This window comes from Castor canadensis, chromosome 3 (genome assembly GCF_047511655.1).
Source record: "Castor canadensis chromosome 3, mCasCan1.hap1v2, whole genome shotgun sequence".
NCBI classification, from domain to species: Eukaryota; Metazoa; Chordata; class Mammalia; order Rodentia; family Castoridae; genus Castor; species Castor canadensis.
Window position 1 is genome coordinate 30,131,001 of NC_133388.1, and position 16,842 is coordinate 30,147,842.

The window sequence follows — 16,842 nt, forward strand, 5'->3', positions numbered from 1 at the left end:
CTGAAACCTAGTCTAGCTGCTGGCTAAGGTTAGTCACATGCTCACGGGGCCCAGCACTCATGCAGGGGCTTTACTGCCCAGGGGAGGCTGCCTTGATGGCTTCCTGGGTGACTCAAGGACTGGAAGGTCCTAACTGCTGCACAGCAGAAGGAGGCAGAGTCACTTGCTGTCTCTCAGAATAGCAGCGCTTGCCAGGACTTTTCCCCGTGGAGTGGGGGCCAGGGAAGCCTTGAGGTGACAGATCTCAGAGGGGGCTGCTTTGTTCCCTGGGTCAAAATGTATGCAGTGAGGTGCAGTGGCCCAGACCCGTGATGCCTTAGGAGCACTGGTTTTCTGGATGGAATAAGGAGGGGGCCTGCTGGGCTGGTCCAGAGGCAGAGGCACAGGCTTCAGAGGTTGGGAGGACTTGTTTATTCAAGGCACAGTCATAGCATTGATAACAAGAAGGTTCAGCATTCTGGCACATTCCTTTAGTGGTGGTGGCCAAGGTTAGTCCACACTTCTCCAGGGCCCCCAGAGGACGCAATGCTGCTGATAGGCACTTTGCTTCCAGAGGCAGCTGAGAGATAGGGGAGGGGCTACTCAAGACCTGGGAAGGTCCCCTCTGGGAGGTTCGAGACCACTTGGGGTCCCCCAGGAGGCAGCTCCCTCCAGAAAGGATCAAGCAGATGCCTGCGGGTGGGGTGAGGTGGAATGGTGGTAAGTATAGGCGAAGGAGTGAAACAGGTTTGGCCTAAGAGAGCAGGTGGGAAGGAGGTGCCCAGGGAGGGCCTAGATGTGGCGTGTGTGTGAGAAGCTAAAAGAAGCCCCCACTGCCAGCGACCATGGGAAGCTGAGGTGGCAAAGTCTTGCTAGAGGGCCTAGGTCTCCAGGAAGAGCAGAGAAGTGAGTGAAGTCTGCCATTTTCCGAACATTCACAGCAGAGTCAGGCTGCACTTGACTCAGATTCAGAGGGGGAAGCCCCCAACCACCCTACATGTTGTCTGTGGGACCCTTCCCATCTGCAGCTTCACAGGTTGCAGGGGGCTGGGAGTGGAGCCAACAATCCATAGAGCTGCAGGGACAGGGAGCAGGGGTCAACAAGCAGTGTCCAGAGGAGAGGCCCCAGACTAGCCTCCAGCAGTACCCCCACAGCCCTACATACTAAATCCACACTAGGGGGTCTGGCAAGGGCTGGAGCTGGTCATTCCCCATGAGACAGCGCTCCACAGTGGGTCTGACCACTCTGTATGAAACAGCCCTTTCCCCTTGTGGAATGAAATTCAGAGAGAGGGGCCCTGTGGGACCAGGACATGTAAGGGCCTGGCTGGATATAATTTCCCCTATTCCAGCCTGGATGAAGAATGGAGACAGCCTTCTCCCAGCTGACCCAAGCTCTCTTGAAGCTCCCCATGCTAATGTTTGCACCTGGTCCCTGGGGTGTGACACTATCTGTCCTGTGCACAACCACATCTCCCCTGGAGCAAGTAAAACTTGGAGCGGCTGAGACTGAGATGGAGCAAAGGTAGAGCAGGGGTGGGGTGTAGGTGATGTGTGTTCAGGACAGCAATGTCCCTAGGATGTGTTGCAGATGCTGAGGGGACATAAGCCTGAGTCCACCTGCTGCAGATGGGACCCCCACCTCTGGAGAGGGAGTTCAGGAGGCTCAGGAGCTCGCAGACCCCATGCAGCTTGGCTTCTGTGGTTTGGAGGACCCAGCTGGCCCTTCTCCACGGAGCTGCTGGGCTGTGTGGTGGTCCTGAGGATGGTCTATCGTGAGATGCAGAGGCCTGTACCTCCCGGCAGTGGCAGAGGTGCTGAGAGTCACCAGCATCATTCGGGAGTCAGCTCCTCCAAATGGAGGCAGCCCTGGGAGGGCAGTCTTGCCCACCAGAAAGGGCAGGTCCATAGGAGATGCACTGGTCACCCACATCACTGTGGGAAGCATCTGCAGTGTCTAAGCCAGGCCAAGTGGAGGCCACATGTGTGGTCTTCAGTGCAGGGTGCAGGGCAGCTCCAAGAGAGGAGGAAAGGTCCCCCCTAGGGATAGCCAGTGCCTTCAGTTTGAAGCCTGGGTTTCTGACTCTAACCTGTCACTATCTTTGCCAAGCTGGTGCCCAGCACTCACAAGGGTGGGAGGCAAGGGAGGCTCTTAGTGGTCACCTCTAGGGCATCAGGGTTCTTCTCATTTGGCTGTGGGGAGGTGGTGAGATGTGTCTGGTTTCCCACCACTCAGAGTTTAAGAAAGAGGACCCCTGTTCATGAATTCTCTGCCCCCTTCCCAACACACCACCTTATAGCAACCAGCAAGAACTAGCCATGGTTTCCTTCACCACAATGCACACAGGTCTCCTTTAATGAGCCCAAATAATGGCCCCAGCTATCCTTGTGAGAGAAGAAAGAAGGGCCTCAACCCTGCTGTTCCTGGGACATCTGACAGGGGTAGAGGAACAGGAAGGGCCTCAGTCACCTCCTCCAGGTCTGTGGTCTCAACTGCTTCTTGCTTGGGGTCGGGGTGGGGTGCAGCGACTTTACAGATCCCCTGCAGGGAAACCTGTGCCAAGACGGTCACCTGTGTCTTGTCCATGAGGTCCAGTGCCTCCTCAGACTGCAACGGATGCCAGGAGCAGCAGAAGCTCCTCACAATGCAGCTGGAGTCAGGGTGTCAGAGCCCCCACAGTGCCTTTGGTGGGCTTCGTCCTGCCTCCTTTACATGCACTTCATTTTGACCCCAGGAAGGTGTCCCAGCATTCAGTCTCCATTACTGGGCTTCAGCCACCTCTCAGGACATGGTGTTTGTCTCCTCCAACCCATTCTCGGGTCCCTGGGCACTGCCCAGCACCCTGCATTCTAGCCGGTCAGGAGGTTGGGGTCTCCATGTGGCTATGGTAGCAGCAGATGTCTCCATCAAGAACTTCCCAAAGTCTGAAGTAGGGAGTGGGAAGATCTGGGCTGTCCTCCTGCCTCTCCCTGCTGGATTCTTCCCTGGGGTCCTGATCAATGGTATTGGCTCTGGCCCTCTAGTTCCAGACCTTCCTGGAACGGGGCCGAGTCTAGCTCCCCTGCAAAGCCCCGCAGACCGCTCTCTTCTCCCTCTTCTGGCTGGTTGTTCATGGTGCCATAGGTGTGCCGGGCTGGGGAGGAGGCGGGAGTCAGGTTCATCTCTGGCTCTTGCAGCACCGTTGCCACATAGAGCTGCTCAGAATAGAGAGGAGATGGGGTAAGGTCACATCTGGAGCAAGGCCTAGGGCATACCCTCTCCCCTCGTGCCCTACCCATCACCTCTGCCCCCACCAGACCACCAAGCCCTTCCTTGTTCCCCAGAAGCCTGTGTCCTGCCCATCTCTCTTGCCTTGATCATTTAACAAATTCCCAGGGCTCATTTAATGTCAGGTCTTCTAACTCCTAGTCCACTCCTAGTCCTTCAGAACATGTTTCATCCGTTCTTGGTTCCCAGTCAGACTGAACCCAGAGGAAGATGACTTGCCCTGCCCACCCTCTACCCACCACCCACCCTCTAGCTGAGGTCTGGAGAAAACTATTCCAGAGCTGTTGGACTTTTTAAGAATGTCAAAGGGGCATCCAGAACTCCCTCAGGGTGTGCAGTGAACCAGGGTTTGAAACACACTGCTAGCTGAGACCTTGGTCATGTGACCTGTCAAATCCAGTACCTGTCCCAGGAACGCCTTCGAGGGCAGCAAATTAGAAAAACACAGGAAGGGAGCTAAGCGTGGTGGTGTTACAGGCCTACAATCCCAGAACTCAGGAGACTGAGGCAAGAGGATTAAGAGTTTCAGGCCAGTCTGAGCTACATGTTGGGAAGGAAGGAAGGGAGGGAGGGAGGAATAAAGGAAGGAAGGAAAGAAAACACAAGAAGTGTCAACGAAAAGAGGAATTTATCACCTTTGAAGCAGCTTTTGAATCAGCTCCTTACTTTGAAATAGGTAATTGCGGGATAGAATTAAACTTTTCTATAGGAGTTTATTTCAGTGAAATCAAGCAGCCCAGGTGATGACAGAAAAAATTGCCTTCAAAAGAATCTAGACATTTTCTTGGTGCCACAGTACATGGCACAGATGAACACCTTTTGGTCATAAAGAAGAGAAAGGACACTGAACCATGCAAGCAACCCTCAGTGGTCCTGTTATACCATTAACAAGAATGCCTGGGAAAGCTGTGCATCTCCAGTGCTCCCTGGAGCTCATCCCAGCCCCCATGCTGAACTTGAGCCTATTAAGTCTTTGGGTGGAACTTATAGTTTTCAAGGAATGCAGGAGATAGTGGAACCTACTCTAGGATATCAGGAAGACACAGTCAGAAAATCCAGAAGGTAGACAGTATACAGAACTAGTGGCTTGGTCTCTCCAACTCCTAGAAGGGACTATGCTGAATAAAAGGGACCCAACAACCACTCAAAGGTATTGATTAATCTAGCATAGGTACTAGACTGAATCTTGGTTTAGAAAGCTGTAAAGGAAATTTCTGGAACAATTAGGCAATTTGAATATGGACTGGGTATTCAGAGATACAAATTTGTATATGCATATGGCAAGATAAAATTGTTCATTAAAATACAAGTTACCAAGCCACATGTACAGTATTATTTCATTTTAGCAAAAACCATATGTACATACATAATTTTATATATATACACATACACATATGCATAATTATCTGGAAGAGATACACATGTGTAAATGTTTGGAAGAATACCAAGGTATTAGTAATCATCTCTGGGCAGTGGGAATGGGAACTTTTAATTTCCTTATTCTTGCTTATCTGTCTTTAATTCCACAATTATTTACAATGTTCATATACAATTGTAGTGATAATGAAAAATTAAAAAAAAATTAAACTGGTCATGGTGACATGCACCTGTAGTCCCTACGACTCAGGAGGCTGAGGCTGGAGGATCACTTGAGTCTGGATCAAGGCCAGCCTGTGCGACATCGTGAGACCCTATCCCAAAAATAAATATAAGCCAGGCACGGTGGTTTGCACCTACAATCCTAGCTATTCTAGAGGTAGGAACTGGAAGGATCAAGGTCTGAGGCTAGCCAAGGCAAAGAGTTTATAAAACCCCATCTCAACCAATAGCTGGGTGTGGTGGTGCACACTAGTCATCCCACCTATGGCAGAAAGCATAGATAGGAGAATAGAGGTCCAGGCCTGTCCAGGCAAAATGCAAGAACCTATCCCAAAGATAACTAAAGCAAAAAGGTCTGGGGACATTGCTCAAGGGGTAGAGAACCAGCCTAGCAAGTGGGAGGCCCTAAGTTCAAACTCCAGTACCACTAAAAAGTTAATGAATAAACAATATATTCTAGCATTTTTTTTAAAAGCACAAGTTTTATATTCAGTCACTGCTACTTCCTTGCTTAGAGCTCTAGGGACTAAATTAATTGCTCTTTTGCGGCTAGAGGTGTAGTTCAGTGGTAGGGCTCTTGCTTAAGAGGCCCTGGATTTGATCCCCAGCACCACAAATAATAATGATGATAATTAATTGACATTTTGAGCCTCCCTTTGGGGATAAAACCCTTGGGAGGTTATTAAAAGATAAAGACAAAAAATGGCAAAAATCTCAGATTCGTAAAATTTCTATACCTCACTGCTAACAGCATGAGGACATGCACATTGGAAGGGTCCCAGCAAGAGACACTTTCCTGCTTTGAATCCAGTCTTCTGCCCTACCTAGCTTCAGAGACGGTTTGTCCCTGTCTGTAGGGTTTTTCCAAGTGAGGCAAGCCTGACTGTCTGTGGGTGAGCATATCCACCTGTTGTGCTTTGTCTCTGATTCTGTCACATACTTTTACCCAGATCTGCCCAACATTATAAAAAACCTCATCTCCCACGGGTCCTGCTCCTGGCCCATTTGACACATCCACCATGCCGAACACTGTCTTCCTACACGCTCAGATTCTCCCTGCTGGCCTTTGCCCAGCTGCCACTCTCCCTGGAATGGTCTTCCCACACCCTGTCCACCTGGCAACTTCCCTCCACCATTTCCAGTCACATGTTCCCTCCTCTGAGAGGCTTTCGCCTGATCCCCAGCTCAGTAACCACTCGGTGCCTCTGTGCACACACTTGTAGCAGGGATGCCAGTGAGGGTTTGTGCTCACCCAAGAGAGCCAGATGGCCGTGGCAGCCCACGCCCAGCCCTCACCCAGCCCACCGGGTGCCAACTCTAAGTTGAGCCTGGGCTCTTTGCAGGCTGACTGACCAGCTCACTTATCTGGTGCTGCTCCTGCCTTACCATTTGGTGCATCTGCCAATAGCTCCCTGTCGCTTTGTCTGCAGCTTTGTCTGCACCGCTCTGCCTGGCGCCTTTGCCCTGGAGGCAGCCTTGGGTCTTGAGGCCGAGCCCCGACGCATCCCTGCGTCTACACGATTGAGGTGTCTGACACGGGGGTTCCCCTGACCGAGTACATCCTTTCTTGCTGCCTTTCTGAGTGCCTTCTAGTGAATGATGAGTAAATGTTGGTTCTCCTCCTCTCCCGGGCCTTCAGCCAGGACCACGGCAGCATTTGGACCTGGGCCAAGTCCTGCCGGGTCAGAGGAGGGGGCCCAGGAGGCCCAGCTCCTCCCAAACACCCAGGGTGGGCACTAAATGCTGGTGCCTCTCACGTGACTGGAACGGGCCACTGCTCTCCTAACCTGTCCCTAGGGTGAAGGACTCACAAGGGAGGTGGGTGTAGAAGATGTGCTGCTTGGCTCCATGTCAAACACGGTCTCCGTCTCCTCCTCGGGCTGCAGCAGGGAGAGAGAGGTGGGTTATAGGATGGGGGCTGCTCTTTGCTCCCTCCTCCCCACATCCAGAAGAACCTGGACCCCACACATGGTCCTTTCAACTCTTCTGTCTTTCCAGACCTTCAGCCCACAGGTGGCAGGGCAGAATCCCGGGGGGGGGCAGGGAGAGGACTGATGAGCAGTCTCTTCTGGAATGTTCTATTCCCATAAAGGAAGTAAGCAAGGTTGGAATTGGGGTTCAAAGACAGGCCTTCTTTGACCCCTGTCTTCTTTGTTCCTAGGTTGTCCCCTCTATTGTGTGTGGAAGGAGACCTAAACAAAATCTGGTCTAGCTCCAGTGACATTGTGGTATTGGAAAGACCAGGGGAAGAAGGGGGGATCCTTTACCTTGGCCCTTCACTCTGGCCAGATAATGGAGCAGGAGGAATGGGCAGAGAGGGAGGTGGGAGTTTGTGCCAAGAATCAGAGACACAAGAACAAGAATGCCTCCAAGAGGCTTCCTCTGCCCATGATCAGGGTATCAGGGTATCAAAGAAAGTCAGAGTCAACTTTCTTTGCTTTGTATACATTTGTTTAAAAAGAAAACAATTCCCTATTACAAACAGAAAACCTGTGTCAGTTGCTGTAAGTAGCAAGTTAACTAGAAACATACATACGTAAACCATGAAAAATAAAGTTATGTTTTGGTCCACTGAAATCATTCCACTGCCTCAGTACAGACACCCACTTTGAGAAACATCGATGCAGACACACAGCGTTGCTTGCAAGGCTCTGAGAGGGATGGGTGGGCTTCCTGTTCCAGGGGGTCTAACAGTTAGAATGGACCCCACTGCCAGAGGGCTAAAGTAACTATGGAGAGGGGGGTAGTTCCATAGCCTGGGATTCTAGAAGATGAAAAGATGACTATCTGTCCTGCTCCAGGCCATCATCAGTTACCCCCACACTCAGCTCCCTTTGGGTTTCATCTTCTCTCTCAGTCCTCTAGCCCTTGGGATGGTGCTCACAGCTCAGTGGCTGGACTGGACTCACATGGCTGGAGGGACAGGTCAGCAGCCTGATTGGAGAAGGTGTCACAGGACAGAAAAAGAGAGGGCAGTGTCTGCTGGCGGGGGCCAGGCTGAGTTAGTGCAAGGCATTTACACACACATGCTCACTGAGCCCACACACCACACTGTCCAAGAGAAAGGCCAGATTCTCTTGCCCTGTTGTGCACTGGGCCAAGAAGGAACCAGAGCTGTGTCCCAGGGTCCTAGAGAATCAGTGGAGGAAGGGAAGGTTGGAAACTCACCTCGTAATCAGTGGCTGACCGGAGCTTTCCCAGAAATATGCTGGAAAAGGCAATGGCCATGGAAAAGACAAGGGTGGTCAGGGAAAAGAAGGTGATGCTGTGAATGGAACCTGCCAAGGGAAAGAAAAGGCTGTGGGTGAGGAGCTCAAGCAGAGCAGGTGTGGGTGGAGGTCAGGCAATGGAGATGGTTAGCAGATGCCTGGGGACCACCTCAGCACCTCCACAGGGGCACTGAGCTGGGGGTGGAGGGACCCTTGTCCAACTCCCCTCCCAGAACGAATGGGATCAAGGAGCGTGACATGATGACATCCCTCCACTCTATATGGCCATCTTAGAATCTGGCATCTTGTGGATTCTATGAAAAGTATTTTCGGCACAAAGCCCTGAGTTCAATCCCTGGTACCACCAAAAAAATAAAAGTATCGTGACTGACTTAAGTCTCCACATCAGTGACCACTGCACATGTTCTTCTTGCCCTATGTGCTCAGTTATCTGTGCTGATGAAACTGAAAAGCAATCCAGAAATCAAAAGTCATGTTTCATGTGGGCATATTTGGTCTCTTTTTTTTTTGGCCTCTCCGCCCACCTTGGCAGCAATTTTCATAACAAGGTAAATATGGACAGTCACTTTTTTTTTTAGCAGTACTGGGGGATTGAACTTAGGGTCTCACACTAAGTGCTCTACATCCCCAGCACCTTTTTGCTTTAGTTCATTTTTGATAGGATCTCGTGCATTTATAAGCCATACACTGTGCTCTGCCTACCTCTGCCTCCCAAGTAGCTGGAATTTCAGGCATTATCACCATGTCCAGCTAGAGAGTCACTCTTGACAGAGACTCAGGTGAATGCTTAATGATGTTTACCACATGGCTATACAATAGCCCAAAATGGTAAATCACTTCAATACCCAGTCACAGGGAGCTAACAAAACTGGTAGCCTTTAATGCCGCCATTGAAAGACATGTCCGAACAGTCTCTTAGCACAGAAAACTGCTCAGCACATAATGATCAGGGAAAACTCAGGATACAGGACTGGAGATTACACTGTGGATGGTCATGATTTTGTAAAATAACTGTAGACCAACACACACCCTCTCATTTTGCTCCCCTCCCCAGAGCATATGCTTAGAACTCTGGGGCCAACAGACATCAGGAGATGTCTGGATGGGATTGTGGGTAAACCATGTTGGTTTTTATATTTTTTTTTCTATTTTTCATACAAATGCAGTTTTTTTTTTTCTCTTGGGATTTGAAATCAGGGCTTCCACTTAAGCCATGCCCCAACCCTAACACACGTAGTCTTCTATTGAAAAGGGATTAGAAGGAAAATTGTCCACATGTGGCAAAGAAAGGCCAGCAGGATAAGAAATTGGTGGTGACTACAGCCAGCATTATACTTAACGGAGAAAAATTAAAACCATTCCCTCTAAAATCAGGAACCAGACAAGGATGCCCACTATCTCCACTCCTATTCAACATAGTACTGGAATTCCTAGCCAGAGCAATTAGGCAAGAAGAAGGAATAAAAGGAATACAAATAGGTAAAGAAACTGTCAAAATATCCCTATTTGCAGACGACATGATCCTATACCTTAAAGACCCAAAAAACTCTACTCAGAAGCTTCTAGACATCATCAATAGCTATAGCAAGGTAGCAGGATATAAAATCAACATAGAAAAATCGTTAGCATTTCTATACACTAACAATGAGCAAACGGAAAAAGAATGTATGAAAACAATTCCATTTACAATAGCCTCAAAAAAAATCAAATACCTAGGTGTAAACCTAACAAAAGATGTGAAAGACCTCTACAAGGAAAACTATACACTTCTGAAGAAAGAGATTGAGGAAGACTATAGAAAGTGGAGAGATCTCCCATGCTCATGGATTGGTAGAATCAACATAGTAAAAATGTCTATACTCCCAAAAGTAATCTACATGTTTAATGCAATTCCCATCAAAATTCCAATGACATTCATCAAAGAGATTGAAAAATCTACTGTTAAATTTATATGGAAACACAAGAGGCCACGAATAGCCAAGGCAATACTCAGTCAAAAGAGCAATGCTGGAGGTATCACAATACCTGACTTCAAACTATATTACAAAGCAATAATAATAAAAACAGCATGGTACTGGCACAAAAACAGACATGAAGACCAGTGGAACAGAATAGAGGATCCAGATATGAAGCCACACAACTATAAGCAACTTATCTTTGACAAAGGAGCTAAAAATATACGATGGAGAAATAGCAGCCTCTTCAACAAAAACTGCTGGGAAAACTGGTTAGCAGTCTGCAAAAAACTGAAACTAGATCCATGTATATCACCCTATACCAAGATTAACTCAAAATGGATCAAGGATCTGAATATCAGACCCCAAACTCTTAAGTTGATACAAGAAAGAGTAGGAAATACTCTGGAGTTAGTAGGTATAGGTAAGAACTTTCTCAATGAAACCCCAGCAGCACAGCAACTAAGAGATAGCATAGATAAATGGGACCTCATAAAACTAAAAAGCTTCTGTTCATCAAAAGAAATGGTCTCTAAACTGAAGAGAACACCCACAGAGTGGGAGAAAATATTTGCCAACTATACATCAGACAAAGGACTGATAACCAGAATATACAGGGAACTTAAAAAACTAAATTCTCCCAAAACTAATGAACCAATAAAGAAATGGGCAGGTGAACTAAACAGAACTTTCTCAAAAGAAGAAATTCAAATGGCCAGAAAACACATGAAAAAATGCTCACCATCTCTAGCAATAAAGGAAATGCAAATTAAAACCACACTAAGATTCCACCTCACCCCTGTTAGAATAGCCATCATCAGCAACACCACCAACAACAGGTGTTGGCGAGGATGCGGGGAAAAAGGAACCCTCTTACACTGTTGGTGGGAATGTAGACTAGTACAACCACTCTGGAAAAAAATTTGGAGGCTACTTAAAAAGCTGGACATCGATCTACCATTTGATCCAGCAATACCACTCTTGGGGATATACCCAAAAGACTGTTACTCCAGAGGCACCTGCACATCCATGTTTATTGCGGCACTATTCACAATAGCCAAGTTATGGAAACAGCCAAGATGCCCCAGCACTGACGAATGGATTAAGAAAATGTGGTATCTATACACAATGGAATTTTATGCAGCCATGAAGAAGAACGAAATGTTATCATTCGCTGGTAAATGGATGGAATTGGAGAACATCATTCTGAGTGAGGTTAGCCTGGCCCAGAAGACCAAAAATCGTATGTTCTCCCTCATATGTGGACATTAGATCAAGGGCAAACACAACAAGGGGATTGGACTATGAGCACATGATAAAAGCGAGAGCACACAAGGGAGGGGTGAGGATAGGTAAGACACCTAAAAAACTAGCTAGCATTTGTTGCCCTTAATGCAGAGAAACTAAAGCAGATACCTTAAAGCAACTGAGGCCAATAGGAAAAGGGGACCAGGAACTAGAGAAAAGGTTAGATTAAAAAGAATTAACCTAGAAGGTAACACCCACGCACAGGAAATCAATGTGAGTCAATGCCCTGTATAGCTATCCTTATCTCAACCAGCAAAACCCCTTGTTCCTTCCTATTATTGCTTATACTCTCTCTACAACAAAATTAGAGATAAGGGCAAAATAGTTTCTGCTTGGTATTGAGGGGGGGAGCGGGAGGGGGTGGAGTGGGTGGTAAGGGAGGGGGTGGGGTCAGGGGGGAGAAATAAACCAAGCCTTGTATGCACATATGAATAATAAAAGAAAAATGAAAAAAAAATAAAAATAAAGGAGAGATAAAACATTCCCAGAGAAACAAAAAAAAAAAAAAAAAGAAATTGGTGGTGACAACAAATAAATAAACCAGATAAGTGCTGAGGGTTGACTTCTTACCACTATGACAGAGGGCAAAGAAAATTCTGTCTCTCCTGTCAGCTACTGAGGTTAAAGTCAAGTGTCCCGAGGGAAGGGCAGTGGGCTGGGGGCTGTCTAGTGGCATGGGTGACTCAGAGTGGAGAAAGCTGAGGGACACCCAGTCTGTGGCCTCATCTGCAGAGGTGTCTCTGGACTCCCTTGGACAGGGGCAGCAGCTTTGCATAACCAAAGAGAAAGGGAAAAGCTGGCCACCATTGCAGAATCTGATTCCCCTTCTAGGTTTTTGGCAAATCCATAAACCAAGTATCTTATAGGATCCTGGAGGAACTTGCGTGGGAATTGAGCCCCTAACAGCTAGCATTCTAGTGCCTGTCAGCCTAGATTTAGAATGAAGAAATATGGTATTTCTTGTCTAGACTCAAATTCATACAATTTGAGCCTTCCCTTTGCTTCAAAGTTCAGCCAAGACTAATACATGCCCTGTAGGCCCAGAAGTCACTAGACATGGCCAAGTCCATGAGTGACATCTTGCTCACCCCTGGGCTTTTCTCTCCTGACAGAGCTGGTGTTGAGGGACTCACAGAGCAGTGGGGCAGATGTAGCACACACCTAGTCGCAGAATGGAGAAGAAGAGCATCCAGAACAGACCCAAGAGTGGTGCAAAGATGGCCTGGTAGACTGCAGCCATGTGGATCTGCTCGTTCAGTTTGGTAGGTGCATAGGAGTAGTACATGTTGTAGCGGTCTGTGAGGTGCTTCATGCACAGGTAAATCAGTCCTGGGAGCCAGAAGATGGAGACACATTCAGTAGCTACTTGGACAAGTGAGTCCTATGCTGCCCCAAGTTCCTACAGGCCCAAGAAGCCAGATTCAGGGCTGTTAGAGTAGCAAGAGCCCAGGACAGGATATAGGAGAACTGTGGAGCTGACATCTGGGGCCAGCAGCTTTCCCCAGAACCTATTCTGTCATCCTGGTGAAGTCATTCACTCATGCATTCTTTCAACAAACATTCTGTGTCAGCAGCTGTCCAACCTCAGCCTCATGTCATAGCTGTACCCCACCACAGGTGTCCCAGTCCTCCTCATGCTACAGAAGGTGACCTAGTAGTATGGGGCTCAATTCTTCCTCCCAGTCTGAAAGTGTGCAGCCCAGGGTGCTGTGGAGATGACTCACCAAAAGGGACGATAATAGGGCAGGTGATGCTGTACGCCATCACCACGCTGAAGACGTTCAACATCCACGCATACTCTCGCCCATATTGGAAGTCTACAGCCTGGTCCTGGGGCAGAAGGAAGGGGTCATTCTGAAGTTGCCAGCCCCCTTGGCATGACTGCTTCTGTGGCTCTTCCTTGGAGCCAGATGGCAGTGCAGGCCTGGGGGCAGCTTCCCTTCCAACCCTGGAATCAAAAAGCGCCACCCATGTGCACCAGGCCTCCTCCTCTGGTCTTCAGTGCACCTGGCAGACCCTGTATTTGGCGCCCTCCCAGGAGAAGCTGAGGGCTATGCAGGGAAGGGCTGATCCTCACCCTTCTGATGTGGACTCTCTCTGGCTCTGATCTGGAGAAGAAGAGGCGGGTGCTGTACGTGAAGAGTGACCCCAGACGTAACAGCTCCATGCCTGTGCCGATCAATGCTGCTGTGATCACGTAGTTGACAAAGAAGGCGCCGTTGTCTGGCAGGAACACACACCTGGGCAGCAGGGGAGAGCAGAAGGCAGTGGCAAGCCAGAGGCCAGGGAAAGGGGAGAGAGATGTTGGAAGGGAGGAGAAGAGAAGAAGAGAAACAGCAGGGTGGATGGGGGGAGGTCGATACAGAGGAGAATGAAGTTTCATCAACAGTCATGCACTGCATAACAACATTTTGGTCAAAATGACAAACCACATATATGATAGTGGTCCTATAAGATTGCGTCCCTTAGTGAGGTTGTCTTGGTTTGGGTAAGTACACTCTATGATGTCTACACAACATTCAAATCACCTAGAGATGCAGTTCTCAGGTGTTCCTAAGGCAACGCGTGATGTGTGTGCACGTGTGCATGTGTGTTGTGTGTTGTGTCTCCTCAACACAACAAGCAGTCCCTCTGAGCAGAGAACAGATGGACTACATAAAATCTAGGGTTAGTGTGGGTGTATCGGAAGATATGTACACTAGCTTGCTTCAAGGCAGTCTGACCTGAGCCCTAGACTGAATTCTGGGGGCCTGTGATCTGGAATGAGAAAATTTTACATATTTATTTTCACTATTCTCTACCTGAAATTTAGCATTCCCTTTGATTAAGAATATGGGCAACAGCCATGGGAATGCAAGCCATCGTTGTGACTTTGTGACCAACTGAAATCCCACTGTGGTCTTGATGACGTCTTACAGTATCATTTGTGTCCATTCCATTTCAAAGCAGTGGGAGGTATGAGATATGCTGCTGAATTATATCCAATTAAAATTCTCTTGCCTACAGATGTGAACTTGATGTAGCCAGTCAACCTGAACGGGCGACATTCAGTTGTCTAATGGCCAAGCTGCCTTTTCTCTGAACGATGTCTTTAATGCACAAAATACATGGATTGCAAAGAAAACCAATTTTATAGAAACAATTACCAAAATATTCTAAAGCTTGGTGTAGCTTTAGTTGTCCCCATCTATGCAATTGTGTTAAAGTCCTTGAAGAAAGAACCATGAAGCCCTGGACACACTTCAGAACTCCTCCAAAGACTATCCTTGCCCAGTGAGGTGGCATGAGCCAGCACTTTCAGGAGGCTGAGGCAAGAGGATGGGAAGTTTGAAGCCAGCCTGGGTTACACAGTGAGACCCTGTCTGTGGGGTGCAGTGGGAGGGGGGAGCTTTTCTTTCTTGATGGCATTGAAATTGGATTATGGACTCAGAAACCTTTTCTCTCTCATATATAATCTGTATGGAAGACATTTGCCTGGCCAAAGATGAACCCATTCTTAGGAAAAAAAAAAAAAAGATTACAGGATAGTTTAACTGCAAGAACTTTGGAGAATTCTGGTCCTTGCCTCATAGGCCAAACTATGGATACTTGTATGTCCTTTGCAACTTATCTTTGCACTGGAACTTTCAACACTTGTAAGCGTAAAAAGAATCGCAATAGCTAAGGACCAGTGGCTCACACCTGTAATCCTAGATACTCAGGAGGCAAAGATCAGGAGGATCGTGGTTCGAAGCCAGTCCAGGCAAATAGTTTATGAGACCCTATGTTGAAAAAACCCTTCAAAAAAAGGACTAGTGGAGTGGCTCAAAGTGTAGGCCCTGAGTTCAAACCCCAGTGCTGCCCAAAAAAAAAAAAAAAAGACAATTGGCTGCATGTTCCACATGATCCCCATGTTGACTTATCAAAGATGCATCCCACCCCCACAGTTTACTGCTCTTATTGCAGGAATACCAGCTTCATACTGATGGCTCAAGTGGCAGAGCACCTGCCAAGCAAACATAGGGCCCTGAGTTCAAATTCCAGTACCACCAAAAAATAAAAAAATAAAACTTTAACTTGGCTGTATTTACATCACATTATCTTGTTATGTGATTTAACACAACACAAAAGTTGATTTTTGTGTCGTGTCACAAAAGTTGATTTTTTAATATATTTTGAGAACTATTTTTTGGTATGATTGGTTTTCTTTGCAATCCATATATTTTGTACATCTAAAGACTTCACTCACAGTATATGTAAAACTGAAGAGATATGAGTAAACTGTGGATTATACTCATGTCAATTTCCTGTGGTTTTTTTTTTGTGTGTGTGTGTATGTGTGGGACTGGGGTTTGAACCCAGGCCTTCACACTTGCAAAGCAGGTGCTCTACTACTTGAGCCACACCTCCAGTCCCAATTTCCTGGATTTTATATAATACTATAATCATGCAAAATGTTGCGATTGGAGAAAACGGGAAGGAGACACCCACCCTGTACATTTTAGGGTAACTTCCTATTAATGTACAATGATTAAAAAAAAAAAATCACCCCAACAAAGGGTCCCTGGGCTTTACCAGATTGCCAAAGGAGTCCCCACAGGAAGAGTTAGAAAGCAGCCACCTGAATCTGCCTACCCCTCTGTAAGCAGTGCAGGTGCTGGATGTAGGGAAGGGTATACACACATGTACTAGTGTGATATACAGGATCCCTGGTATACACATAAGAAGTACTCACTGGAACCTGATGGATGCCTGCTCTAGATAGTATATGTCAAAGAGCCAGCGGAAAAAGACATCCAAGCTAGAAGGAAGAAGAAGGCCAATCTTTTAGTCAAGGAACCTATGTGCTAAGATCTAGTACTCAATTCTTCTTTGTCTGGCTTCCTTCCTTCCATCCTCAATCACCAAACTGCAGAGACCCTTGCTTAAATCTAGCTGGCCAGTCCACACTGCTGTCTTCCTTCTTAAGACTGGGCCACCTCTGCCCCTAATGCTCGGACCTTCCACTTTAAGTCCTCCAGCAAACCTTCACCAGTCATTTCTCTCACAGTGCTCTCTCCCTCTTCTGAATTTCTCTCACATTTGCTGCATTCTCCCCCTCTGGCTGTCAGTCAGCTGGTAGGCAGGCCTTATCGCCCTAGCTAGGGCACAGTTCAGGGCTGATATGTTAGAATTTGCATGATACCTGGCTCAAACTACATGCATGGCAGTCATGGGACTGTCATTTGAGGAATGGGTTTGCAGCCACCACAGGTAGGTCTACAATACCTGGAAAAAACTTTCATTCTAGGCTAAGCCTGGCTGAGAGAGGAGGAATGACTGGAAGGGAGGTGCCTACCTGGTCAGTCCCATAGAGGGCAGAATGACCACCATGAACACCAGAAAGATGTAGCACTTGTACACTATGATGAGATTTTGGCTTGATCTAGAAGGAAATGAAGAGAGATGCTGGCCAATGTTTAAGAGAGGGAAGGCACACACATACCATATATTTGACATCTTTGTATCAAAGGCACATTACCAA

General features: G+C 47.5%; 1 protein-coding gene across 12 annotated transcripts in view; it reads right to left on the reverse strand.

Moving 5' to 3' along the window:
- Positions 1 to 400: 400 nt before the first annotated feature.
- Tmem63c (transmembrane protein 63C) overlaps positions 401 to 16,842 on the reverse strand; it is a 105,321-nt gene continuing 88,879 nt past the window's right edge. For all 12 annotated transcript variants that reach the window (XM_074067471.1, XM_074067478.1, XM_074067479.1 and 9 more), the window contains 8 exons: positions 16,657 to 16,743; positions 16,054 to 16,119; positions 13,417 to 13,579; positions 13,064 to 13,169; positions 12,501 to 12,668; positions 8,015 to 8,124; positions 6,658 to 6,726; positions 401 to 3,174 (listed from right to left, as the gene is read on the reverse strand). In XM_074067471.1, the coding sequence (XP_073923572.1) occupies positions 2,977 to 3,174; positions 6,658 to 6,726; positions 8,015 to 8,124; positions 12,501 to 12,668; positions 13,064 to 13,169; positions 13,417 to 13,579; positions 16,054 to 16,119; positions 16,657 to 16,743 (967 nt within the window). In that variant the 3' untranslated portion in view covers positions 401 to 2,976. The remainder of the gene's footprint in view (positions 3,175 to 6,657; positions 6,727 to 8,014; positions 8,125 to 12,500; positions 12,669 to 13,063; positions 13,170 to 13,416; positions 13,580 to 16,053; positions 16,120 to 16,656; positions 16,744 to 16,842) is intronic.